The sequence below is a fragment of the Oncorhynchus keta genome, chromosome 33 (genome assembly GCF_023373465.1).
Source record: "Oncorhynchus keta strain PuntledgeMale-10-30-2019 chromosome 33, Oket_V2, whole genome shotgun sequence".
Taxonomy (NCBI): domain Eukaryota; kingdom Metazoa; phylum Chordata; class Actinopteri; order Salmoniformes; family Salmonidae; genus Oncorhynchus; species Oncorhynchus keta.
In genome coordinates this window covers 7538653-7565337 of record NC_068453.1, presented here as the reverse complement: position 1 = coordinate 7565337, position 26685 = coordinate 7538653, and the positions used below count along the sequence as shown (strand labels likewise).

General features: G+C 51.9%; 1 protein-coding gene across 4 annotated transcripts in view; it reads right to left on the bottom strand.

Moving 5' to 3' along the window:
- Positions 1-328: 328 nt before the first annotated feature.
- The window catches only part of cerk (ceramide kinase), a 49273-nt gene continuing 22916 nt past the window's right edge, over positions 329-26685 (bottom strand). Inside the window, exons 6-12 of one of the 4 annotated variants that reach the window (XM_052491740.1) lie at positions 24550-24695; positions 19049-19123; positions 18417-18569; positions 18021-18215; positions 16567-16778; positions 7001-7204; positions 329-1746 (exon numbers count right to left, since the gene is read on the bottom strand). In XM_052491740.1, the coding sequence (XP_052347700.1) occupies positions 1687-1746; positions 7001-7204; positions 16567-16778; positions 18021-18215; positions 18417-18569; positions 19049-19123; positions 24550-24695 (1045 nt within the window). In that variant the 3' untranslated portion in view covers positions 329-1686. Of the gene's footprint in view, positions 1747-6995; positions 7205-16566; positions 16779-18020; positions 18216-18416; positions 18570-19048; positions 19124-24549; positions 24696-26685 lie in introns of all 4 variants that reach the window. The other 3 variants (XM_052491739.1, XM_052491738.1, XM_052491741.1) reach the window with 3 other exon arrangements.

Genomic DNA, 26685 nt, shown 5'->3' with positions numbered 1-26685 from the left:
ATGCCAAGAGAGGACAGGGATGCCAGCCACCGACAGTGCTGCGTCTGGGGCCCGTTTTTCAGTCTGTGCTTTTGTGTGTAGGCAAATGTCCTTCCTGTTTAAGGAATAACAAGAGAAGAGACACGGAGAAGACATGAACAAGGACATATAGACCCACTACAAAACCTGCACAGGGTTGATGAAGGCTTTAAGTATTATTAAAAGCCTCAAAGCCTACTGTAAAAAAAAAACAAAAAAAACAATTTGCACTTGACACCAAAGTCACAACCTTCAAAATGCCCTCCGACCATTTCTAGAAAAATACACATTTTTCACACACTTATTAGTTTAAAAGCACTTTAATTAATCTGTATCCAAACATTCATACATATTCAATTCTTATCAAATCATAATCCACATCACAGGTTAGTTACACACAGTGTGTCATGTCACCTTGAGACCCGCAAGATGAATGGTTTACATAAATATTTCGGTCATTATAAAGCCTTCAGCAGAACTCATGTGTTTGTCAAAACGTTCCCCCACGTCAGCTGGCTTAGCGAGTCAGCGTGGGGCTGACACCGTTTGGTTCCACACAGATATATCCATTGTACAGCAAAGAAACATCAGCCAGTTCATCAGAATGGGACAGCCGCGTAGACCGTTCACCCACAGGGAACATTATAAGCACGACCTGATTCACTCACAGCTCAGAGTTGAAATATAATCATGGCCTTTCGCAGCAACCAGTAATGATCGTGGAGAGGTTTCCAAAAGAACAGGCCGAGCCTCCCACAGTGTTGAGAGTTTAGGTCTGTGTGTGGTTTCACAGTGGCAGATGATAGATGTGTGTGCGTGCATGGAGTGTGTGTGTGTGTGTGTGTCCTAGAGTTGGCTGATGTTTTGGCTGCAGGAAGCAGCATCTGTCTGATGGCGGGCTAGTGTATAATTGTAACGGCGCTAACTCATTATGATGGCACTCTCACAAAGACATTACCCTACACACAGAGGACAACCCACTGGCAGCCCCCCTAGTGAGAGGGGCTACTAGTCTTAACTAAATAACTTCAAAATAGACAAACTGTAGCTCTGTGCCACAGGTGCGAAACTTCCTGGGAAAGCAAAATCACTGAGGGACCTCTGATTGCCCTGAAGTTTCTCTGCCCTCACATTGTATCACAGCGATACGCAGAAGCAGTGAGGCATTACCGACAGTCTAGCCTGGTGATTTCTACTTTCCATCGCATTGTCTTTGGATGCCCACACAGAACATCAGTCACATACTTTGATTGGAGGTACATAGAACAGATTCCTCCTTTTCGTTCATCTCATTATGTGGGTCTCCATATTCTCAGAAACCTGTACTGCAATCTGGTGTAATTGCGGCAGATACTCGCTTAAGCTCCGGTGGGGAGATGCATCAGGAAAGATACTTGACTGGGAAGGGAAAGCGCCATATGACAGCCTATATGTCTTTTCAAAAGCGCAAGCTGATGGCAGTTCTCCTCGAATAAATGGGAAGTTTGAAATACGTGACCAACTGACCAACTGACTTCAAAAAAAAAAATGCAGGACTTGCATGTGTGGTTGCAGGATGGAGGGATAAAGGGTCCAAATGCAGGACTTTCTAGCACAATTGGGGACAGTTGGTCCCCTTAAGCTTGCCACGAGAGACTTGATCCCTCTATTACAGACCATGTGTAAGTGTCAAACGTGGTCCTCCCCTCGACACCTCGGGCAAATAGTCTGATCAGCTGGCAGTGAACACTGTAGAGAGAGAGAGACACACACACACACACACACACACACACACACACACACACACACACACACACACACACACACACACACACACACACACACACACACACACACACACACACACACACACACACACACACACACACACACACACACACACAGAGAGAGAAAACAGTTACACATGTATTAACATAATGAGTGTTCGTTTTCAGTCTGACACAGACTGTAGAGTAAAAACCGAGATTGTTATTTAGCGTTCAGGTGGCCTGGTTACAGAAACACTGTGATGAGACTTGGAATGGTCCAGTAGTAGTGTGGAGGTTAATGCATTAGAGAGACCCTGACTTTAATAAGAGTTCAACTCAGATTTCATTTTCCAGTCAGTCACACTGGTGGTTCAAATAGTATGTGTGTCTAGCAGTGAAAGAAAGCAGCCTATTTCTTTTCTTTTCTGGCGATCAGGGTTATCGCCATTCATTATCTCAGCCACTCATTCGCGGACTCATTCCAAGAACAATTACTGGAGAGGAAAAAAGCAATAAATGAACGGACTAAAAGGCTCTTAACAGTGGACGGGATATTGAATTAGATAAACTAGGATTACACAGCCATGCCTCATTGGCAAAGTATAATGGAGCATAAAGTAAATTATGTGTTCAGGAAGAAAGCCACTGTTGTGCTATATAAAGATCTCTACTGATGTTGTGGTGGTGGAGGGAGAGCCACCATCATGCTATATAAAGATCTCTACTGATGTTGTGGTGGTGGAGGGAGAGCCACCATCATGCTATATAAAGATCTCTACTGATGTTGTGGTGGTGGAGGGAGAGCCACCATCATGCTATATAAAGATCTCTACTGATGTTGTGGTGGTGGAGGGAGAGCCACCATCATGCTATATAAAGATCTCTACTGATGTTGTGGTGGTGGAGGGAGAGCCACCATCATGCTATATAAAGATCTCTACTGATGTTGTGGTGGTGGAGGGAGAGCCACCATCATGCTATATAAAGATCTCTACTGATGTTGTGGTGGTGGAGGGAGAGCCACCATCATGCTATATAAAGATCTCTACTGATGTTGTGGTGGTGGGAGGGAGAGCCACCATCATGCTATATAAAGATCTCTACTGATGTTGTGGTGGTGGGAGGGAGAGCCACCATCATGCTATATAAAGATCTCTACTGATGTTGTGGTGGTGGAGGGAGAGCCACCATCATGCTATATAAAGATCTCTACTGATGTTGTGGTGGTGGAGGGAGAGCCACCATCATGCTATATAAAGATCTCTACTGATGTTGTGGTGGTGGGAGGGAGAGCCACCATCATGCTATATAAAGATCTCTACTGATGTTGTGGTGGGGGGGAGGGAGAGCCACCATCATGCTATATAAAGATCTCTACTGATGTTGTGGTGGTGGAGGGAGAGCCACCATCATGCTATATAAAGATCTCTACTGATGTTGTGGTGGTGGAGGGAGAGCCACCATCATGCTATATAAAGATCTCTACTGATGTTGTGGTGGTGGAGGGAGAGCCACCATCATGCTATATAAAGATCTCTACTGATGTTGTGGTGGTGGAGGGAGAGCCACCATCATGCTATATAAAGATCTCTACTGATGTTGTGGTGGTGGAGGGAGAGCCACCATCATGCTATATAAAGATCTCTACTGATGTTGTGGTGGTGGAGGGAGAGCCACCATCATGCTATATAAAGATCTCTACTGATGTTGTGGTGGTGGTGGGAGAGCCACCATCATGCTATATAAAGATCTCTACTGATGTTGTGGTGGTGGAGGGAGAGCCACCATCATGCTATATAAAGATCTCTACTGATGTTGTGGTGGTGGAGGGAGAGCCACCATCATGCTATATAAAGATCTCTACTGATGTTGTGGTGGTGGAGGGAGAGCCACCATCATGCTATATAAAGATCTCTACTGATGTTGTGGTGGTGGAGGGAGAGCCACCATCATGCTATATAAAGATCTCTACTGATGTTGTGGTGGTGGAGGGAGAGCCACCATCATGCTATATAAAGATCTCTACTGATGTTGTGGTGGTGGAGGGAGAGCCACCATCATGCTATATAAAGATCTCTACTGATGTTGTGGTGGTGGAGGGAGAGCCACCATCATGCTATATAAAGATCTCTACTGATGTTGTGGTGGTGGAGGGAGAGCCACCATCATGCTATATAAAGATCTCTACTGATGTTGTGGTGGTGGAGGGAGAGCCACCATCATGCTATATAAAGATCTCTACTGATGTTGTGGTGGTGGAGGGAGAGCCACCATCATGCTATATAAAGATCTCTACTGATGTTGTGGTGGTGGAGGGAGAGCCACCATCATGCTATATAAAGATCTCTACTGATGTTGTGGTGGTGGGAGGGAGAGCCACCATCATGCTATATAAAGATCTCTACTGATGTTGTGGTGGTGGAGGGAGAGCCACCATCATGCTATATAAAGATCTCTACTGATGTTGTGGTGGTGGAGGGAGAGCCACCATCATGCTATATAAAGATCTCTACTGATGTTGTGGTGGTGGAGGGAGAGCCACCATCATGCTATATAAAGATCTCTACTGATGTTGTGGTGGTGGAGGAGAGCCACCATCATGCTATATAAAGATCTCTACTGATGTTGTGGTGGTGGAGGGAGAGCCACCATCATGCTATATAAAGATCTCTACTGATGTTGTGGTGGTGGAGGGAGAGCCACCATCATGCTATATAAAGATCTCTACTGATGTTGTGGTGGTGGAGGGAGAGCCACCATCATGCTATATAAAGATCTCTACTGATGTTGTGGTGGTGGAGGGAGAGCCACCATCATGCTATATAAAGATCTCTACTGATGTTGTGGTGGTGGAGGGAGAGCCACCATCATGCTATATAAAGATCTCTACTGATGTTGTGGTGGTGGAGGGAGAGCCACCATCATGCTATATAAAGATCTCTACTGATGTTGTGGTGGTGGGAGGGAGAGCCACCATCATGCTATATAAAGATCTCTACTGATGTTGTGGTGGTGGAGGGAGAGCCACCATCATGCTATATAAAGATCTCTACTGATGTTGTGGTGGTGGAGGGAGAGCCACCATCATGCTATATAAAGATCTCTACTGATGTTGTGGTGGTGGAGGGAGAGCCACCATCATGCTATATAAAGATCTCTACTGATGTTGTGGTGGTGGAGGGAGAGCCACCATCATGCTATATAAAGATCTCTACTGATGTTGTGGTGGTGGAGGGAGAGCCACCATCATGCTATATAAAGATCTCTACTGATGTTGTGGTGGTGGAGGGAGAGCCACCATCATGCTATATAAAGATCTCTACTGATGTTGTGGTGGTGGGAGGGAGAGCCACCATCATGCTATATAAAGATCTCTACTGATGTTGTGGTGGTGGAGGGAGAGCCACCATCATGCTATATAAAGATCTCTACTGATGTTGTGGTGGTGGGAGGGAGAGCCACCATCATGCTATATAAAGATCTCTACTGATGTTGTGGTGGTGGAGGGAGAGCCACCATCATGCTATATAAAGATCTCTACTGATGTTGTGGTGGTGGGAGGGAGAGCCACCATCATGCTATATAAAGATCTCTACTGATGTTGTGGTGGTGGAGGGAGAGCCACCATCATGCTATATAAAGATCTCTACTGATGTTGTGGTGGTGGAGGGAGAGCCACCATCATGCTATATAAAGATCTCTACTGATGTTGTGGTGGTGGAGGGAGAGCCACCATCATGCTATATAAAGATCTCTACTGATGTTGTGGTGGTGGAGGGAGAGCCACCATCATGCTATATAAAGATCTCTACTGATGTTGTGGTGGTGGAGGGAGAGCCACCATCATGCTATATAAAGATCTCTACTGATGTTGTGGTGGTGGAGGGAGAGCCACCATCATGCTATATAAAGATCTCTACTGATGTTGTGGTGGTGGAGGGAGAGCCACCATCATGCTATATAAAGATCTCTACTGATGTTGTGGTGGTGGAGGGAGAGCCACCATCATGCTATATAAAGATCTCTACTGATGTTGTGGTGGTGGAGGGAGAGCCACCATCATGCTATATAAAGATCTCTACTGATGTTGTGGTGGTGGAGGGAGAGCCACCATCATGCTATATAAAGATCTCTACTGATGTTGTGGTGGTGGAGGGAGAGCCACCATCATGCTATATAAAGATCTCTACTGATGTTGTGGTGGTGGAGGGAGAGCCACCATCATGCTATATAAAGATCTCTACTGATGTTGTGGTGGTGGAGGGAGAGCCACCATCATGCTATATAAAGATCTCTACTGATGTTGTGGTGGTGGAGGGAGAGCCACCATCATGCTATATAAAGATCTCTACTGATGTTGTGGTGGTGGAGGGAGAGCCACCATCATGCTATATAAAGATCTCTACTGATGTTGTGGTGGTGGAGGGAGAGCCACCATCATGCTATATAAAGATCTCTACTGATGTTGTGGTGGTGGAGGGAGAGCCACCATCATGCTATATAAAGATCTCTACTGATGTTGTGGTGGTGGAGGGAGAGCCACCATCATGCTATATAAAGATCTCTACTGATGTTGTGGTGGTGGAGGGAGAGCCACCATCATGCTATATAAAGATCTCTACTGATGTTGTGGTGGTGGAGGGAGAGCCACCATTATGCTATATAAAGATCTCTACTGATGTTGTGGTGGTGGAGGGAGAGCCACCATCATGCTATATAAAGATCTCTACTGATGTTGTGGTGGTGGAGGGAGAGCCACCATCATGCTATATAAAGATCTCTACTGATGTTGTGGTGGTGGGAGGGAGAGCCACCATCATGCTATATAAAGATCTCTACTGATGTTGTGGTGGTGGAGGGAGAGCCACCATCATGCTATATAAAGATCTCTACTGATGTTGTGGTGGTGGAGGGAGAGCCACCATCATGCTATATAAAGATCTCTACTGATGTTGTGGTGGTGGGAGGGAGAGCCACCATCATGCTATATAAAGATCTCTACTGATGTTGTGGTGGTGGAGGGAGAGCCACCATCATGCTATATAAAGATCTCTACTGATGTTGTGGTGGTGGGAGGGAGAGCCACCATCATGCTATATAAAGATCTCTACTGATGTTGAGGTGGAAGTGGGACCCCTGTGTGTGTGTGTGTGCGTGCGCACGTGGGTAAACCTCAAACTTTTTAAATCTCTTAACAAAACCAACATATTACAATTCTGAATAGCATACCTCACTTGTATATCCGCATGAGGCAAGATCTCCCCATCACAGTTCCAGTTGCTATGGCCCGTGTCGTTGTTGGGATGGGCCGTACAGACCTGGTTACAGATCTTCTTCCCACTGGTCTCACTCAGGTCCACCTCTAAGATCCCGTTGCTTTGCTTTGGAACAAAATGGAACCGCCGCACACGGTGCACCTCCACAAAGGACATGTCAAACTGTGGAGGCAGAGAGGGATGGAAGTCAGGGGAGGGACGGAGAGGGAGGGAGGGACAGAGAGGGAGGGAGAGGGAGGGACGGAGAGGGAGGGAGGGACGGAGAGGGAGTGAGGGACGGACGGAGAGGGAGTGAGGGACGGACGGAGAGGGAGGGAGGGAGGGACGGAGAGGGAGGGAGGGAGGGACGGAGGGACAGAGAGGGAGGAGGGACGGACGGAGGGAGTGAGGGACGGACGGAGAGGGAGGGAGGGACATCATGAGAGGGAGGGAGGGACTCTACGGAGAGGGAGGGAGGGAGGGAGGGGGGAGGGAGGGACCATCACGGAGAGGGAGGGAGGGACTCTACGGAGAGGGAGGGAGGGACGCACGGAGAGGGAATGGAGAGGGGAGGGAGGGACGACGGAGAGGGAGGGAGGGACACCGGAGAGGGAGGGACTGACTGAGAGGGAGGGAGTGAGGGACATGCTATATAAAGACTGGAGAGGGAGGGAGGGGAGTGATCGGAGAGGGAGTGAGGGACGGAGAGGGATGAGGGACGGACGGAGAGGGAGTGGTGGAGGGAGGGACGGAGAGGGAGGGAGGGAGGGAGGAGGGAGGGAGTGAGGGAGGGACGGAGGGGAGGGAGGAGGGAGGGACGGAGAGGGAGGGAGGGAGAGGGAGGGACGGAGAGGGAGGGAGTGGTGGAGGAGGGACCGGAGAGGGAGGGAGTGAGGGAGGGGAGAGGGAGGGAGTGAGGGAGGGACGGAGAGGGAGGAGGGAGGGACTGAGAGGGAGGAGGGAGGGACGGAGAGGGATGAGGGACGGACGGAGAGGGAGTGAGGGACTGACTGGTGAGTGGGGAGTGAGGGACCTATATGACGGAGAGGGAGTGAGGGACATGACGGAGAGGGAGTGAGGGACGGACTGAGAGGGAGTGAGGGACGGACGGAGAGGGAGTGAGGGAGGACGGAGAGGGAGTGAGGGACGGACTGTGGAGGGAGTGAGGGACGGACGGAGAGGGAGTGAGGGACATGATGCTGAGAGGGAGTGAGGGAGGGAGACGGAGAGGGATGAGGGACGGACGGAGAGGGAGTGAGGGACCATCACGGAGAGGGACTGATGTTGAGGGTGGAGAGGGAGGGAGGGACGGATCTCCTGGAGGGACGGAGAGGGGAGGGACGGACGGAGAGGGAGGACTACTGACGGAGAGGGAGGGACTGGATCATGAGAGGGAGGGACGGACGGAGGTGGGAGGGACGGACGGAGAGGGAGGGACAGACGGAGAGGGAGGTCGGAGAGGGAGCTACGGAGGGAGGGAAGATCTCTACTGAGAGGGAGGGAGGGAGGACGGAGGGAGGGATGTTGGAGAGGGAGGGAGGGACGGAGAGGGAGGGAGGGAGGGACGGAGAGGGAGGGAGAGGGAGGGAGGGAGGGAGAGGGACCATCATGGAGGGATCTCTAGATGTTGTGGTGGGGAGGGGGAGGGGGACGGAGAGGGAGTGAGGGACGGAGATGAGGGAGGGACTGAGTGGGGAGGAGGGAGGGACGGAGAGGGACTGAGGGAGGGACGGAGAGGGAGGAGGGAGGGACGGAGAGGGAGTGAGGGAGGGACGGAGAGGGCTGAGGGAGGGACGGGAGAGGGAGTGGGGGAGGGACTGAGAGGGGTGGTGAGGGAGGGACATGAGAGGGAGATGAGGGAGGGACTGGAGAGGAGTGAGGGGAGGGACGGAGAGGGAGTGAGGGACGGACGGAGAGGGAGTGAGGGGGACGGAGAGGGAGTGAGGGACTGATGTTGGAGAGGAGTGAGGGAGCCACCATCAGAGGGGCTATGAGGGACTACTGATGGAGGGGAGGAGGGACCGGACTGGAGAGGGAGAGGGACGGACGGAGAGGGAGTGAGGGACCATCATGATCTGGACTGAGGGGTGAGGGACATGCTATATGACTACTGAGTTGTGGAGGGAGGGAGGGACATCGGAGAGGGAGGGAGGGAGGGACGGAGAGGGAGGGAGGACGGAGGGACGGAGAGGGAGGGACGGAGAGGGAGGGACCCTGGAGAGGGAGGGACGGAGAGGGAGGGACGGGAGAGGGACGGACAGAGAGGGACGGACGGAGTTGTGGGGAGGGAGGGACGAGAGAGGGAGGGAGGGACTCTACTGGAGAGGGAGTGAGGGACCTGACATGGAGAGGGAGTGAGGGACGGACGGAGAGGGAGTGGAGGGACGGACGGAGAGGGAGTGAGGGACTGACTGAGAGGGAGTGAGGGACTGACGGAGAGAGAGGGAGGGACGGACAGAGAGGGAGGGAGGGACCACGGAGAGGGAGGGAGGGACGACGGAGAGGGAGGGAGGGACCACGGAGAGGGAGGGAGGGACGACGGAGAGGGAGGGAGGGACGACGGAGAGGGAGGGAGGGAGGGAGGGGAGGGAGGGACTCTACGGAGAGGGAGGGAGGGAGGACCATCACTGATGTTGTGGAGAGGGAGGGAGGGACGACGGAGAGGGAGGGAGGGAGGGATGTTGTGGGGGGAGGGAGGGATGGAGAGGGAGGGAGGGACGACGGAGAGGGAGGGAGGGACTGACGGAGAGGGAGGGACTGACGGAGAGGGAGGGGTGAGGGACGAGGGAGAGGGAGGGAGGGATGAGGACTACTGAGAGGGAGTGAGGGACGGAGAGGGAGTGAGGGACGGACTGGAGGGGAGTGGAGGGAGGGACGGAGAGGGAGGGAGGGAGGGAGGACGGAGAGGGATCTCTACTGAGGGAGGGACGGAGAGGGAGGGAGTGAGGGAGGGACGGAGAGGGAGGGAGTGAGGGAGGGACGGAGAGGGAGGGATGTTGGAGGGAGGGACGGAGAGGGAGGGAGGAGGGAGGGACGGAGAGGGAGGAGGGAGGGACTGGAGAGGGAGTGAGGGACGGACGGAGAGGGAGTGAGGGTGACGGAGAGGGAGTGAGGGACGGACTGGAGGGAGTGAGGGACGGACGGAGAGGGAGTGAGGGACCATCATGGACGGAGAGGGAGTGAGGGACGGACGGAGAGGAGTGAGGGACTGGACGGAGAGGGAGCTATGAGGGACGGACGGAGAGGGAGTGAGGGACGGACGGAGAGGGAGTGAGGGACGGATGTTGTGGAGAGGGATGAGGGACTAAAGACTGATGAGAGGGAGTGAGGGATCTGACGGAGAGGGATGAGGGGTGGTGGAGGGAGAGGGACGGACGGAGGGACTGAGAGGGAGGGAGGGAGCCGGACGGAGGGACAGAGAGGGAGGGACGGATGTTGTGGAGAGGGAGGGAGGGACCGGACGGGAGAGGGAGGGACTGGACTGGAGAGGGAGGGACTGGACTGATGTTGTGGAGAGGGAGGGAGAGGAGAGGGAGGGACTGGACGGAGAGGGAGGGACAGACGGAGAGGGAGGGACAGACGGAGAGGGGAGGGACAGACGGAGAGGGAGGGACAGACGGAGAGGGAGGGAGGGATGGGGAGAGGGAGGGAGGGACGGAGAGGGAGGGAGGGAGGGACATGAGGGAGGGACGGAGAGGGAGGGAGGGAGGGACGGAGAGGGAGGGAGGGAGGGAGGGAGGGAGGGAGGGAGGGAGAGGGAGGGACTGAGAGGGAGGGAGGGACGGAGAGGGAGGGAGAGGGAGGGAGGGACGGAGAGGGAGGAGGGAGGGACGGAGAGGGAGGAGGGAGGGACTGCTATATAAAGAGGGACTGGGAGGGAGGGAGAGGGAGTGAGGGAGGGACGGAGAGGGGTGGTGGAGGGAGGACCATCATGGAGAGGGAGTTGAGGGAGGGACGGAGAGGAGTGAGGGAGGGACGGAGAGGGAGTGGAGGGGAGGGACGGAGAGGGAGTGAGGGAGGGACGGAGAGGGAGGAGGGACGGACGGAGAGGGAGTGAGGGACTACTGATGTTGTGAGTGGGGAGGGAGGGACGGACGGAGAGGGAGGAGGGACGGACGGAGAGGGAGTGAGGGACTGACGGAGAGGGAGTGAGGGACGGACGGAGAGGGAGGGACGGACGGACGGAGAGGGAGGGAGGGAGGGACGGACGGAGAGGGAGGGAGGGAGGGACGGAGAGGGAGGGAGGGACGGAGGTTGTGAGAGGGAGGGAGGGAGGACGGAGAGGGAGGGACGGAGAGGGAGGGAGGGAGGGAGGGACGGAGAGGGAGGGAGGGACGTTGTGAGAGGGAGGGAGGGACGGAGAGGGATATGAGGGGACGGAGAGGGGGTGGGAGGGACTGATGCGGAGAGGGAGTGAGGATGTTGTGACGGAGAGGGAGTGAGGGACGGACGGAGAGGGAGTGGTGGAGGGGAGGGAGAGAGAGGGAGGGACGGACAGAGAGGGAGGGAGGGGACGGAGAGGGAGGGAGGGACGCACGGAGAGGGGAGGGAGGGAGTGACGGAGAGGAGGGAGGACGAGGGAGAGGGAGGGAGGGACGGAGAGGGAGAGGAGGGATGTTGTGGTGGTGGAGAGGGGAGGAGGGACTCTACGTGGAGAGGGGAGTGAGGGACGACGGAGAGGGAGGAGGGACCTGACGGAGAGGGAGGGGTGGACGGAGAGGGAGTGAGGGACTGGGAGAGGGAGTGAGGGAGGGACGGAGAGGGAGTGAGGGACTGACGGAGAGGGAGTGAGGGACGGACGGAGAGGGGGAGGGGACATCATGACTGGAGAGAGAGGGAGGGATGTTGACAGAGAGGGAGGGAGGGACGGACGGAGAGGGAGGGAGGGACGGAGAGGGAGGGAGGGAGGGAGAGAGAGGGAGGGAGGGACGGACTGATGGAGAGGGAGGGAGGACCATCATGAGAGAGAGGGAGGGAGGGAGGTGGAGAGGGAGGGAGGGACGGAGAGAGAGGGAGGGAGGGAGGGACATGAGAGGGAGGGACGGAGAGGGAGGGAGGGAGGGACCACGGAGAGGGAGGGAGGGACGCACGGAGGGAGGGAGGGAGGGACGGAGAGGGAGGGAGGGAGGGAGGGAGAGGGAGGGACTGACGGAGAGGGAGGGGGAGGGACGATCTCTACGGAGAGGGAGGGAGGGAGTGAGGGACGGAGAGGGGAGTGAGGGAGGGATGTTGGAGAGGGAGTGAGGGACGGACGGAGAGGGAGTGGAGGGACGGACGGAGAGGGAGTGAGGGACCTGACGGAGAGGGAGTGAGGGACGCTATATGAGGGAGGGAGTGAGGGACTGGACTGGAGAGGAGTGAGGGACGGACGGGAGAGGGGGAGGGGACGGACGGAGAGGGACGGACGGAGGGACGAGAGGGAGGGAGGGAGGGACGGACGGAGGGACGGAGAGGGAGGGACGGACGGAGAGGGAGGGAGGGACGGACGGAGAGGGAGGGAGGGAGGGATTGGAGAGGGAGGGAGGGACGGAGAGGGAGGGACGGACTGGAGAGGGAGGGACGGACGGAGAGGGAGGGACGGACGGAGAGGGAGGGACGGACGGAGAGGGAGGGACAGACGGAGAGGGAGGACGGAGAGGGAGGGAGGGAGGGAGGGATGGACGGAGAGGGAGGGAGGGACTGAGAGGGAGGGAGGGATGAGAGGGAGGGAGGGAGGGACTGGAGGAGGGAGGGAGGGAGGGACGGAGGGAGGGACGGAGAGGGAGGGAGGGAGGGACGGAGAGGGAGGGAGGGAGGGACGGAGAGGGAGGGAGAGGGAGGGAGGGACGGAGAGGGAGGGAGAGGGAGGGAGGGAGGGACGAGAGGGAGTGAGGGAGGGACGGAGAGGGAGTGAGGGAGGGACGGAGAGGGAGGAGGGAGGGACTGAGAGGGAGGAGGGAGGGACGAGAGGGAGTGAGGGAGGGAGGGACGGAGAGGGAGTGAGGGAGGGACGGAGAGGAGGAGGGAGGGACGGAGAGGGAGTGAGGGACTGGACGGAGAGGGAGTGAGGGACGGACTGGAGAGGGAGTGAGGGACTGACTGAGAGGGAGTGAGGGACTGAGAGGGAGGGAGTGAGGGACGGACGGAGAGGGAGTGAGGGACGGACGGAGAGGAGTGAGGGACGGACGGAGAGGGAGTGAGGGACGGACGGAGAGGGAGGGAGGGACGGACGGAGAGGGAGTGAGGGACGGAGAGGGAGGGACGGACCTGACGGAGAGGGAGGGACGGACGGACGGAGAGGGAGGGAGGGAGGGACGGACGGAGAGGGAGGGAGGGAGGGACGGAGAGGGAGGGAGGGACGGAGAGGGACGGAGGGACGGAGAGGGAGGGAGGGAGGGACGGAGAGGGAGGGACGGAGAGGGAGGGACTGGAGAGGGAGGGACGGAGAGGGAGGGAGGGACGACGGAGAGGGAGGGAGGGACGACGGAGAGGGAGTGAGGGACGGACGGAGAGGGAGTGAGGGACGGACGGACGGAGAGGGAGTGAGGGACGGACGGACGGAGAGGGAGTGAGGGACTGACGGAGAGGGAGTGAGGGACGGACGGAGAGAGAGGGAGGGACGGACAGAGAGGAGGGAGGGACGACGGAGAGGGAGGGAGGGACGCACGGAGAGGGAGGGAGGGACGACGGAGAGGGAGGGAGGGACGACGGGAGAGGGAGGGAGGGACGAGAGGAGAGGGAGGGAGGGACGACGGAGAGGGAGGGAGGGACGACGGAGAGGGAGTGAGGGACGACGGAGAGGGAGTGAGGGACGGACGGAGAGGGAGTGAGGGACGGACGGAGAGGGAGTGAGGGACGGACGGAGAGGGAGTGAGGGACGGAGAGGGAGTGGAGGGGGACGGAGAGGGAGTGAGGGACGGACGGAGAGGGAGTGAGGGACCTGACGGAGAGGGAGTGAGGGACGGACGGAGAGGGAGTGAGGGACCTGACGGAGAGGGAGTGAGGGACGGACAGAGAGAGAGGGAGGGACGGACGGAGAGAGAGGGAGGGACGGACAGAGGGAGGGAGGGACGGACGGAGAGGGAGGAGGGACGGAGAGAGAGGGAGGGAGGGACGGACGGAGAGGGAGGGAGGGACGGAGAGAGAGGCAGGGAGGGACGGACGGAGAGGGAGGGAGGGACGGAGAGGGAGGGAGGGACGGAGAGAGAGGGAGGGACGGAGAGAGAGGGAGGGAGGGAGGGACGGAGAGGGAGGGAGGGACGGAGAGGGACGGAGGGAGGGAGGGACGGAGAGGGAGGGACGGAGAGGGAGGGAGGGACGTACGGAGAGGGAGGGAGGGACGACGGAGGGAGGGAGGGAGGGACGGAGAGGGAGGGAGGGAGGGAGGGAGGGCGAGGGAGGGAGGGAGGGAGAGGGAGGGAGGGAGGGAGAGGGAGGGAGGGACGGAGAGGGAGGGAGGGACGGAGAGGGAGGGAGGGAGGGACGGAGAGGGAGTGAGGGAGGGACGGAGAGGGAGGAGGGAGGGACGGAGAGGGAGGAGGGAGGGACTGGAGAGGGAGTGAGGGACGGACGGAGAGGGAGTGAGGGACGGACGGAGAGGGAGTGAGGGACGGACGGAGAGGGAGTGAGGGACGGACGGAGAGGGAGGAGGGACTGACGGGAGAGGGAGTGAGGGACGGACGGAGAGGGAGTGAGGGACGGAGAGGGAGTGAGGGAGGGAGAGGGAGGGACGGAGAGAGGGAGGGACGGAGAGGGAGGGACGGAGAGGGAGGGAGGGGAGAGGGAGGGACGGAGAGGGAGGGACGGAGAGGGACGACGGAGAGGAGGGAGGGACGACGGAGAGGGAGGGAGGGACGACGGAGAGGGAGGGAGGGACGGACGGAGAGGGAGGGAGGGACGACGGAGAGGGAGGGAGGGACGACGGAGAGGGAGGGAGGGACGACGGAGAGGGAGGGAGGGACGACGGGAGAGGGAGGGAGGGACGCACGGAGAGGGAGGGAGGGACGACGGAGAGGGAGGGAGGGACGACGGAGAGGGGAGTGAGGGACGACAGAGAGGGAGTGAGGGACGGACGGAGAGGGAGTGAGGGACGGACGGACGGAGAGGGAGTGAGGGACGGACGGATGGAGAGGGAGTGAGGGACGGACGGAGAGGGAGTGAGGGACGGACGGAGAGGGAGTGAGGGACGGACGGAGAGGGAGTGAGGGACGGACGGAGAGAGAGGGAGGGACGGACGGAGAGGGAGGAGGGACGGACGGAGAGGGAGGAGGGACGGACGGAGGGAGGGAGGGACGGACGGAGAGGGAGGGAGGGACGGACGGAGAGGGAGGGAGGGACGGAGAGGGAGGGAGGGAGGGACGGACGGAGAGGGAGGGAGGGAGGGACGGAGGGAGGGAGGGACGGACGGAGAGGGAGGGAGGGACGGACGGAGAGGGAGGGAGGGACGGACGGAGAGGGAGGGAGGGACGGACGGAGAGGGAGGGAGGGACGGACGGAGAGGGAGGGAGGGACGGACGGAGAGGGAGGGAGGGACGGAGAGGGAGGGAGGGACGGACGGAGAGGGAGGGAGGGGAGGGAGGGAGGGAGGGACGGAGAGGGAGGGAGGGAGAGGGAGGGAGGGACGGACAGACAGAGGTAGGAATAAGGAGAAGGGAGTAAAGACAAGAGGGGATGGGTAGAAAGTCAGGAAAAGAGGCAGAAAAGAAGGGGTCAGTCAAAGGTCTGAATCTTTCACTGCCCCAGAAAACAACCTCCCTTTATCCCCCCCATCACTACTCAGTTCTACTCCACAGATTGTCTGAGAGGAGGGTGTCAGAGCGATTTATTCTCCATCACACTCACTTTATGACTGGGCCTGGTTAGTATTCATACCAAGTGTCCCCTAAAAAGCTTTCGACAAAACTATGAATACACTTACTGGCCTCTCACTCCGTGTTTCGCTCAGTGGAGGATGGGCTATGCAGATATTAAAGAGGTATAAAGCAATGAAAATCCTTCCGTCCCACCTGTGGGTGTGGCAGTATGCGCAGGAGGATGATGCAAGTTATCCAGAGCGCTTTGTAGAATTGGGATATCACTTTGTAGAATTGGGATATTTACGAAAAGTGAGAGAGGGCGGAGTGGGACGCAAGAGAGTGTCTGAACTGAGGTATACCCTGACTTGGAAAGAGCTGTGTCAGCCAACTAAACCATGAGGTCTGCAAGCAAAGTACAGGGAAACTCTTTCCCACTCAATCTCCATCTCTCACCCGTGACATGCAGTACGTGAGAGAGATGAGTGACTGAGCAAGTGACGGAGGAATTCTCCATCTCCCCCCGAACCCCTTGTGACTTTCAAAAGTTGTATTGTGGATCAAGCCAGTACATTGCCAGAGATGAATATGGTTTGAAAATAATCCGTACTTACTTAGCAAATAACTTTGCTAAATCTTATCACTTTTTGTCAGGGGTGATATCCACCTCTGATTGAGTCATCTTACATCTAATGATCTTTTACGCTTGCCAATGTGAAAATAAATAAACAAATAGCTAAATGTTTCTCTCAATGACAACTCAGAGTTCCCCACCTGGTCGTCCTTGTTGGTGTGTCGCATGAGGTGTCGGAGGAAGTCGAGGCGGGAGGCCTTGCGTACCAGGATGAGGTCTGTGGTGCCGTCGGCCAGGTGGGCATAGGGCGACAAGCCTCTAGGGCTGCGAGGACAGGCACAGCTCATACTGGCAGCGTTGATTGCTAGGAACTTCCCCCGGATCACCCGCCATACACCATCACCACTGGTCTCTTTAAACACAAGAGGAGATGATCGATCAAAAAAAAGTGTCATCCCTTTTGGGGAAAATTCTTCCGACAGTGCTGCGTCTGTATTATTGCTAGTAAAATATAAAAACACTCTTGTTGACTCTCTGGGTGCTCTAAAATCAGGAGCGGGGCTGGACAGAATATGATGTGTTATTACACTCATGTGACGCCACTCGGTAACTGTTAGGTGAATCAAAGTCTTCAGCCATTAAATGACTGGTTGAGTGGTTTAATGGGGGATGTACAGTAACTCCAAAATGTCTGAGTGTTTTACGATAATATCCCTGATCGCATGGGGAATATTATGTGATCCGAGTCCATAAAACGCTTAATTATTCTAGTCCCCTCGTAAAACAAACTCACAGGAACGATAACCTGAACCAACATTAACAAGTCCACCGGGATTAAAAAACTAAATTAATTTACTTGGAAAGTAAATGATTAGACGTCTTTAAAAACTACCAATGGGATTGTGATTAGACATTTACAAACTTTACTGTAGGTCTTGGCATAGTCTTAGCTCGGGAACCTCTCAAGTGTCCCGCACACATTAAACATTTCGGGAGGCTCGTTTGCGACGTGGCACCGAGCCGGCGTCTTGCCCCATTGCTTAAGCAGTTGTTGGAGATTTGATCGCCAACACGTGTGCAGCTAGTCTGCCGCCAACTCTGGCAGCCAGACCAACTATCTCCCTGATTAGTGGGGTTCTGACTCTCTCTCTCTGTGTGTCTGTGTGTCTGTGTGTGTGTGTGTGTCCCAGCACCACAGGGACCTGTCGCCTCAGCCAGCGCTCCAGCCAGCCACAACAGAGAAGCCGGAAATTAACACCAATTAGAGTCCCGGGAGATGAGAAAGGGGATCTCTGTGGCTCTCAGTAAACTCTATTTATCCTATCTGCTGCTCAGAATAAATAAATGCCGGCTTAGAAGAGTTTCCCATTTCCCAAAAGTGGGGACTGTAGTGTATGTGTGTTGTGGGGTAGATAAGGGTCTGGGATGAGAAGAGTGGGCTGTGAGGAGTGTGTGTGTTCAACACCATACGGTATACTATGACTGTCTGTCGGGCGTCATGGCAGTGAGAGAGAGAGAGAGAGAGAGAGAGAGAGAGAGAGACAGACGAGGGAACAGACATGGGGACAGGAGGGAAATCGGCTTTATCAACAGACATGGCAACAGGGAAAAGACTACACACTGCACACACTTACAGAGGACTATAACCTCTTACCCTTGTCAGAGTTCTCTTCAGCCATCTTGTCGACATGATCCAATGAGAGGAGCTGCCCATTGTTTGCACCCTGCTCACAGATATGGCACCCAGTCATGCACTTGATCTTGTCTCTAGGGTTCCCCAGGTTGTCCTCAGCGGGCAGGAAAGCGACGGTCCCTTCATAATACTGATGGGTCAGGAACGTCTTTAGGCCTGCAATGTGTGAAGCAGTGTGTGTCTTTGAAAATCCTGATGTTGACATTGTGTGAAATGTCTAGTTTCTCCACTTATTCCTCCCTTTCCCTGTAGGTCATATTCGGAAATGGAGATTTTTTTTATTTTATTTTAACTACATGACGTAGTAACTAATCGTTGGACTGCAATTGTAATAACACTTATAACTCCATTATTTACCCGAGAAGTCGTATCTGGAAGGCCCCATCCAGCGCTTCCTCTCGCTGTCTGTCAGCACGTCGCCGTAGAAACCGTATCCGAGCAGCGAGACGGAGTACCTGAGGAAGGTGTTGTTGTGATGGACAGAACACACATCCATGGGCTGGGAGTCACCTGGAAAACAGACAGAAAGGGGGCCTTATTCAACCGGTTGGAATGTCGTCACGGAACACTCCCTGTAGAATAGTCTTGGCGTCCGGGTCAATGCCATTTCAATATCAGTCCATTCAGAAAGTGAACCAAATTCAAACGGGTCCTCATTGAAAAGCATGGAAGAGAACTGGAATAACCAGTGTCCTTCCTGAATTGACCCAAACCCCCCTGGACAGGACTCTAGTAGAGTGCAATGTTATCTCTTTAAACCACACTCCAGACTGTGCGCATGGGACAACACAACTGTACCTGCAGGACGTAGGAGGCCGTACTGTACCCAGACATAGAATGCTTGTACTATTGAGAGATGCAGCTAATTGTGAGCATTGTCGCCGAGATATAAGACAGTCTATTATTAAATCTTGACGTGGACAGGTAGGAGACCGATAGACCTGTTTGTGTGTGTGTGTGTGTGTGTGTGTGTGTGTATGGTTACTTACCCATGATGATGTGCAGGGCTGAAGTCACTGGATCGTTGGTGCCTGTGGTAGAATAGCAGATACAGTCAGTCAAACCTGTTGGATAGGAGAGATACAGGCCTCGTCAGTCACGTAATAGTATTTTGAATCTCAAGACTAATCCCAAACCACCAATTTTGGGGGCCGTTTTCGCCAGAAACAGATTAGCCCTAGTCCTGGACTAAAAGGCACGTCCAATGTAAAATCTCTAATGAAATGGCATTTTACCCCAGGACTAGGCGTTTGTCTGTATCCAGGAGTTATTGTTTAAGTGTTTAAATATGGTTTTTATTGAATCATCAATGGCCATAAAAGTGTTTTATGATTAGAGTTTTGAGATGGAGTTAGAACAAGAGTTTAAGTAGTTTTATTAGGCAGAAAAGAGATTATATGTACCAGGGCCAAAGAAAGATATCATAGCCAATGGGTCTGTCTGGATCTGGGCAATCAGCACTCACTACATAGTAAATGAGGGGAAAGCGAGACGCAAACCCTTCCTGGCACTTGAGAGAAATGTTCCGTTTGACTTCGAAATCTCCGATTTGATATTATGGTAATAGGTCTCTATCGACCGTGCGCTACCGTTCAGCTGGGGGACAGTCATTTCAGGCATATCTGTCACAGTTAGATAATTTACGATCTGTTGAGACGAACCAACGACACCAAGACAGACCGGTGAGGAGACAGACTTATTTCCTATTCCCATCTCTACAGCTAGACTGCAGACTGATGCTAGGGATGCTTCCCAAATGGCACCCTATTCCCTAATAGGCTCTGATCAAAAGTATTGCACTATATAGGGAATAGGGTGCTATTTGGGATGAAAGCTAGATGTTTTCAGCTGACTCAGGGAACCGTGACAGAACAGAGAGCCTGGGAAATCAGCCCTGCCGTTTACAGATGGACTCATTGCTTAGTAATCACACTCCTCTCTTTTCAGATTGCTCTTATCAAGAATCTGACAATGACACAGCAGAGAGTAAAAGGGTGACATGGGCTGACTGGTTTGCTTCTCCAATACTTTTTGAAAAGTTATTGAATTGAAATGAAAACTAACTGTAGTGCTACAGACTGGTTTACACTACCATATTTCTTCATCAAGTGAAGATTGAAGATGTGTGCGTGTGAAGGAAGCCTGGCTGTCTTGGGTGTGTGACTGTGTGAGCAGAGCATGTATTTATTATGGATCCCCATTAGTTTGCCCTACTCTTCCTGGGATCCAGCAAAAGTTTAAAAACATTACAATACATTTCACAACACACTGTGTGCCCTCAGACCCTTACACCACCACATATCTACAGTACTAAATCCATGTGTATGTATACTGCGTATGTGTGTGTGTGTGTGTGTGTGTGTGTGTGTGTGCATATGCCTGTGACACATTGTGTTGCTTCACAGTCCCCGCTGTTCCATAAGGTGTTTTTTTTATTATCCGTTTTTAAAATCTAATTTTACAGCTTGCTTCAGTTACTTGATGTAGAATAGAGTTCCATGTAGTCATGGTTTTATGTAGTACTGTGTGCCTCCCATAGTCTGTTCTGGACTTGGGGACTGTGAAGAGACCTCTTGGGCATGTCTTGTGGGGTATGCATGGGTGTCCGAGCTGTGTGCCAGTAGTTTAGACCGACAGCTCGGTGCATTCAACATGCCAATACCTCTCATAAATAAAACTAGTGATGAAGTCAATCTCTCCTCCACTTTCAGCCACGAGAGATTGACATGCATATTATTAATATTAGCTCTCTGTGTACATCCAAGGGCCAGCCGTGCTGCCCTGTTCTGAGCCAATTGCTCTGAGTCAAGTCCTTTTTTTGTGGCATCTGACCACACGATTGAACAGTAGTCTAGGTGCGACAAAACTAGGGCCTGTAGGACCTGCCTTGTTGATAGTGTTGTTAAGGCAGAGCATTGCTTTATTATAGACAATACTTCTCCTCATCTTAGCTACTACTGCATCAATATGTTTTGACCATGACAGTTTTCAATCTAGTGTTAGTCCAAACAGTTAAGTCATCTCAATTTCCACAAGATTTATTACAAGATTTGGTTGAGGTTTAGGGTTTAGTGAGTGTTTTGTTTCAAATACAATGCTTTTAGTTTTAGAAATATTTAGGGCTAACTTATTCCTTGCCACCCACTCTGAAACTAACTGCAGCTCTTTGTTGAGTGTTGCAGTCATTTCAGTTGCTGTAGTAGATAGACATGTATAGTGTTGAGTCATCCGCATACATCGACATTCTGGCTTTACTCAAAGTCAGTGGCATGTCGTTAGTAAAAATTTAAAAAATAAAAAGGGGCCTAATCGGCTACCCTGGGGAATTCCTGATTCTAACTGTATTATATTTGAGAGGCTTCCATTAAAGAACACCATCTGTGTTCTGTTAGACAAGTAACTCTTTAGCCACATTATTGCAATAACACATACGTTTTCCCAGCAGCAGACTATGATCAATGTCAAAAGCTGAACTGAAGTCTAAAAATCAGCCCCCCCAATCTTTTTATCATTAATTTCTCTCAGCCGTTGGGTGTAAGTGCTGTGCTTGTTGAGTGTCCTTCCCTATATGCAGGCTGAAATTCTGTTGTCAATTTGTTTCCTGTGAAATAGCATTGTATCTGGTCCAAAATCAAATCCAGAAGTTTACTACGGGTTGGTAACAGGCTGATTGGTCAGCTATTTGAGCCTGTAAAGGGGGCTTTACTATTCTTTGGTAGCGGAATGACTAACTTACATCCAGGCCTGAGGGCACACTCTCTCCATTGGGCTTAAATTGAAGATGTGGCAAATAGGAATGACAATATCATCTGCTATTATCCACAGTAATTTTCCATCCAGATTGTCAGACCCTGGTGGCTTGTCATTGTTGATAGACAACAATAATTTTTTCACCTCTTCCACACTGACTTTAGGGAATTCAAAATTACAATTATTGTCTTTCATAATGGTCCGATATACTTGGATGTGTAGTGTCAGCGTTTGTTGCTGGCATGTCATCCCTAAGTTTGCTGATCTTGCCAATGAAAAAGTAATTAAAGTAGTTTGCAATATCAGTGGGCTTTGTGATTCAATGAATGAAGGAGCCGAGTTGGCCTTTTCCCCCAAAATGTTATTTAAGGTGCCCCAAAGCTTTTCACTATCATTCTTTATAGAATTTATATTTGTTTCAAGGTGTAGTTCATTTTTATTTTTATTTAGTTTAGTCACATGATTTCTTAATTTGCAGTACGTTTGCCAATCAGTTGGGCTGCCAGACTTAATTTCCATACCTTGTGCCTCATCCATCTCAACCATACAATTCCTCATCAATCCAAGGGGATTTAACAGATGTTACAGTCATTTTAATTCCTGTGCTGTTTGTAACTACCCTGGTAGTTTGACTGACAACCTGATTCAGGTTGCAGGCACTGGTTACAGTTTGAAGTTTTTTCCTGAGTGGGCAGCTTGATGAATGCCAGTCAATATTTAAAAATCACCCAGGAAATATACTTCTCCGTTGAGATCACATACATTATCAAGCATTTCACACATATTATCCAGATACGGACTGTTAGCACTTGGTGGTCTATAGCAGCTTCCCAAAAGAATGGGTTTTAGGATAGGCAGGTGAACCGGTAGGCATATTACTTCAACAGTATTTAACATTAGATCGTCTCTAAGCTTTACAGGAATGTGGTTCTGAATATAGACCACAACACCGCCTCCGTTGGCATTTCTGTCTTTTCTGTAGATGTTATAACCATGTATTGCTGCCACTGTATCATCAAAGGTATTATCTAAGTGAGTTCCAGAGATAGTCAGAATATGAATGTCATCTGTTACAAGCAAGTTATTGACTTCATGGACCTTGTTTCTCAGGCTGCATATCTTAATATAGGCTATTTTTAGCACTTTTCTGGGTTGCTTGATTGTTTTTAATGCTTTACTGGGAAGCTTGTCAGAGGTAGACTTACTCATGTTATTTACATTGAAGCTGATAGTGCAGGGTGAGCTGCATAAAGTTATCTTCCTACTATTACACACTGCCTCAGCGCTAACAGTAACTCTGGTTTATAGGCTCATGATTACTGCTTACAATAAGCTGTAGGATAAGCAGATATATTCGGTGCAATTAGGGGTACATCAATTAAATTACTTACATTGCGTTTGCCAATGCCCCTAAGATCATGTACATTTGATTCGGCATTATGACGACTCATTGTCACAATGGTCGGGCTTAATTGAGCTGGGTCTCGGATCATCTACCAGTCATTGTTTCAACGCAGTCCTTTTCAAACAACAAACCTTAACACCCAGTCAAAAATATTCACAGAAGAGAGGAAACTAGCTACTCTCTCAGCTCCCTCTGAATTTCCAGATTTTTTTTATCTGGGAGATATATCCCGCAGTTTTGACTCACTTCCTCATTCCTAAGCCTCTCTCACTATCTCTGTCTTGTCTGCCTACCTAATGGAATAACAGTCAAGGTTGAGTCATGAACCTAAACATAGTACCTTGAAAATATGTGATAAGACAATGTGAATGTGTTGAACTACACACAGCCACTAGGTTTCTAGGTGGGTTACCTGATAAAACCGTGGACTTTGGGTACTCTAACCAAGGCTGTGTGTGTGCTGGGTTGACTTTGTAAACACTCATACTTTTTCAGTGAAAGTCTATTTGATACAGAGAGGTTTTGTTCGCTCTCTTACCACGTCTGATTAATATCATTATTACTTCCGGTTATTATTTCTCCTGGTATACGGAACCGCACTACACCGTGACAGTTGGTTATCACTATCCCTTATCAGCCTCAAAATTATGTTTCGATTGATTGATAGGTAACAATATTTAAAATGTTTGTACAGGATAAGCAGTGGAGGCAAAAAAGGCCACACTTGACCTCATGAGACCTGTCAGTGGGGCACAAACAAAAACTGTAATACCGTGAGTCCTTTTCTCTCGATATAGTGTTAACTGGCTTATAGTAATAATTTCATCTTCATCTGACTGACTGGAAAAAGACTGTAATTCTGGACCCCAGCAGCAGCAGGCACTCAATGCTAAGTAGAAGCATTAACCGACAGAATCACTGAAGCTATAGGCCAAACCAGCTGTGATTTGATTCTCCTCTTCCATCTTCAACCTTAGGTATTGTGAAGTAATGGATTTCACGGTGGTGAAATGTATGATGATTCTTTATTTATTTGTTAAACTGGTCACACAGCACAACAGGCCCCCTCTAATTGAGTTTTGAGTGATGGACTCTTCAGAACCCCCTGTGGGACCCCAAGCCCTGTTGCTATAGGGATTCCAACTCGTAACTCAGCAACAGCCAGAAAACAGAACATGGGGATTAAGGTTAGCCACCGTGGGAGTCAATCATAGCCATGGCCACTAACAGAGGTATAACACAGTCCTATTCTATGGGCTAGAACTGGCCTTTACCTCACCATAACTTAACTTCTCCCATTCCTTCCTCTCCTCTGCTTGTCTCCTCCCCTCATACCTGCAGGGATGATTCCGATGCGGAGCGCACATGGAACTAGGTCCTGGTTCGGTTGGTTCTGGTCCACTCTGGAATCACTCTGGGTCCTAGAGACCAGGCCGTGGACAACCTCGCTGAACATCCCGTCCCCTCCCACGCACACCACCCTGAACAGGGACACACACACACACACACACGATGCATGAAAACACTCCATTGAGACCAGCCTTAGGGTCTGCTGGTTTTTGCTTTCCTTTCAATTTGTGTCCAATTAAGACCTAGACAACCAGCTGAGGGAATTTCCTAACTAAATCAGTGACCATAATTGATTCATCTTAGGATTCATATGTCGGGTCAAAATGACCAAGCTAATGTTTTTTTTGCTGTACTGATCTCCCCCAAAAATCTCATCATCTAATATTCCAGGAATTCCTGAAATAATATATATTAATGTTCTAACATCCTAGTTTTGTTTTTTATTTCTTATCTTTTAAGGAAGAGTTTTTGCATCACTACCTCAAGTTTTCATACGTGGGTCAAATATGACCTGTATGTATTTCCTATAGAATTCACTGCATTGCACTCGTCAAACTAACCTTTCTTTTTGCTACAACAATAACATCTAAGTAATTAATAACATTTATTAAATATCTTGTTTTTAAATGTTCATTAATCACCTTTTCCATGTATATCCTTTTGAACTCTTTGAGTAAAAGGAGTTTCATAAGGAGGCTCATAAGAATGTGGCCAGATATACAACCAAAATGGTTTTACAGATGCTGGATGAGGAAGCCATTGGTGCCTCCGACTCAGAATCTGAGGTATCCAATTCAGGTGACACAGACTACGTGCCTGTGGGTCAGGTTGGAGTTGTGGATGCACCTGGTAGTCCAGCTGTCCTAGATGATTCTACAGATGGGGAGGATTCCTCTGGGGAGAAATGAGTAAAAAAGGGGTCTTACTGGAGTGGAGTGAACACCCCTGCCCTCCCACTAAAGTCAGGACCAGAAGCCATAACATCCTGAGGAGCTGCCCAGGGCCTGTGCCGGGGAAATCAGTTGTGTCACCAAAAGTTGCCTGGGAGCTGTTCATTAGTGATAACATCGTTGAGGAGGAGGTCCTAAAGTGTACAAATTTAGAAGGACGGAGAAGAGCGACAGGAAAAGGGACAGAGTGGAGAGAGGTCAACAAGGAGGAACAAAAAGGCCTTAATTGGTTGAACCCTCCTCGCCGGCAAGGAGGAAAGGTGGGATGTCTCCACACGGGAGCTATTTTTGGATCCACTGCAGAATCCAATGTATAAGGCCACCATGTCGGTCGGAAGATATCTGGCGCTACCTGAGGCTTGATGACAAGAGGACCAGTGTGTTCAGAGAGGCAACGGATCACCTGGCAGCCTTCCAGTATGTGAGGGACCTTTTCAAAGCAAAACTGTAGAAGGTTCATCCCCGGCGACTGCGTCACAATGGATGAGCAGCTTTCCTCCAGACGTGACGCTTAGCATTCCATCCAAAGAGTTCAATCTTGGTTTCATCAGACCAGAGAATCCTGTTTATCATGGTCTGGGAGTCCTTTAGGTGTCTTTTTGGCAAACTCCAAGCGGGCTGTCATGTGCCTTTTACTGAGGAGTGGCTTCCGTCTGGCCACTCTACCATAAAGGCCTGATTGTTGGAGTGCTGCAGAGATGGGAGAACCTTCCAGAAGGACAACCATCTAAACAGAAGAACTGAGACAATGGAAAGATGTGGGGTGATGAAAGAGCCATGCCACTACCACTCAGAGCAGCCAGGGCCAGAAGAGGAAGAGGTGCCAGCTCTGCCCACCACTCAGAACAGCCAGGGCCAGAAGAGGAAGAGGTGCCAGCTCTACCCACCACTCAGAGCACCCAGGGCCAGAAGAGGAAGAGGTGCCAGCTCTACCCAGGTGCCAAGGATAGAAGTCAGCTGCTGGTGTTCTCAGTGCAAAACATCCATCTGCAAAGAGCACAGTCACGCTTGTGGTTTGTAACAAATGCAGGGACGAAGACAGCACAAGTAAGCATCACACACACACATGCACACGTTGTTCCTTTTAGTGTTCATGCTTTCTATATTCAAAATTGTTAGTGTGGTCGGTTATATTGATGAACTTTGGATTTAAAAAAAAAAATGTTTTATA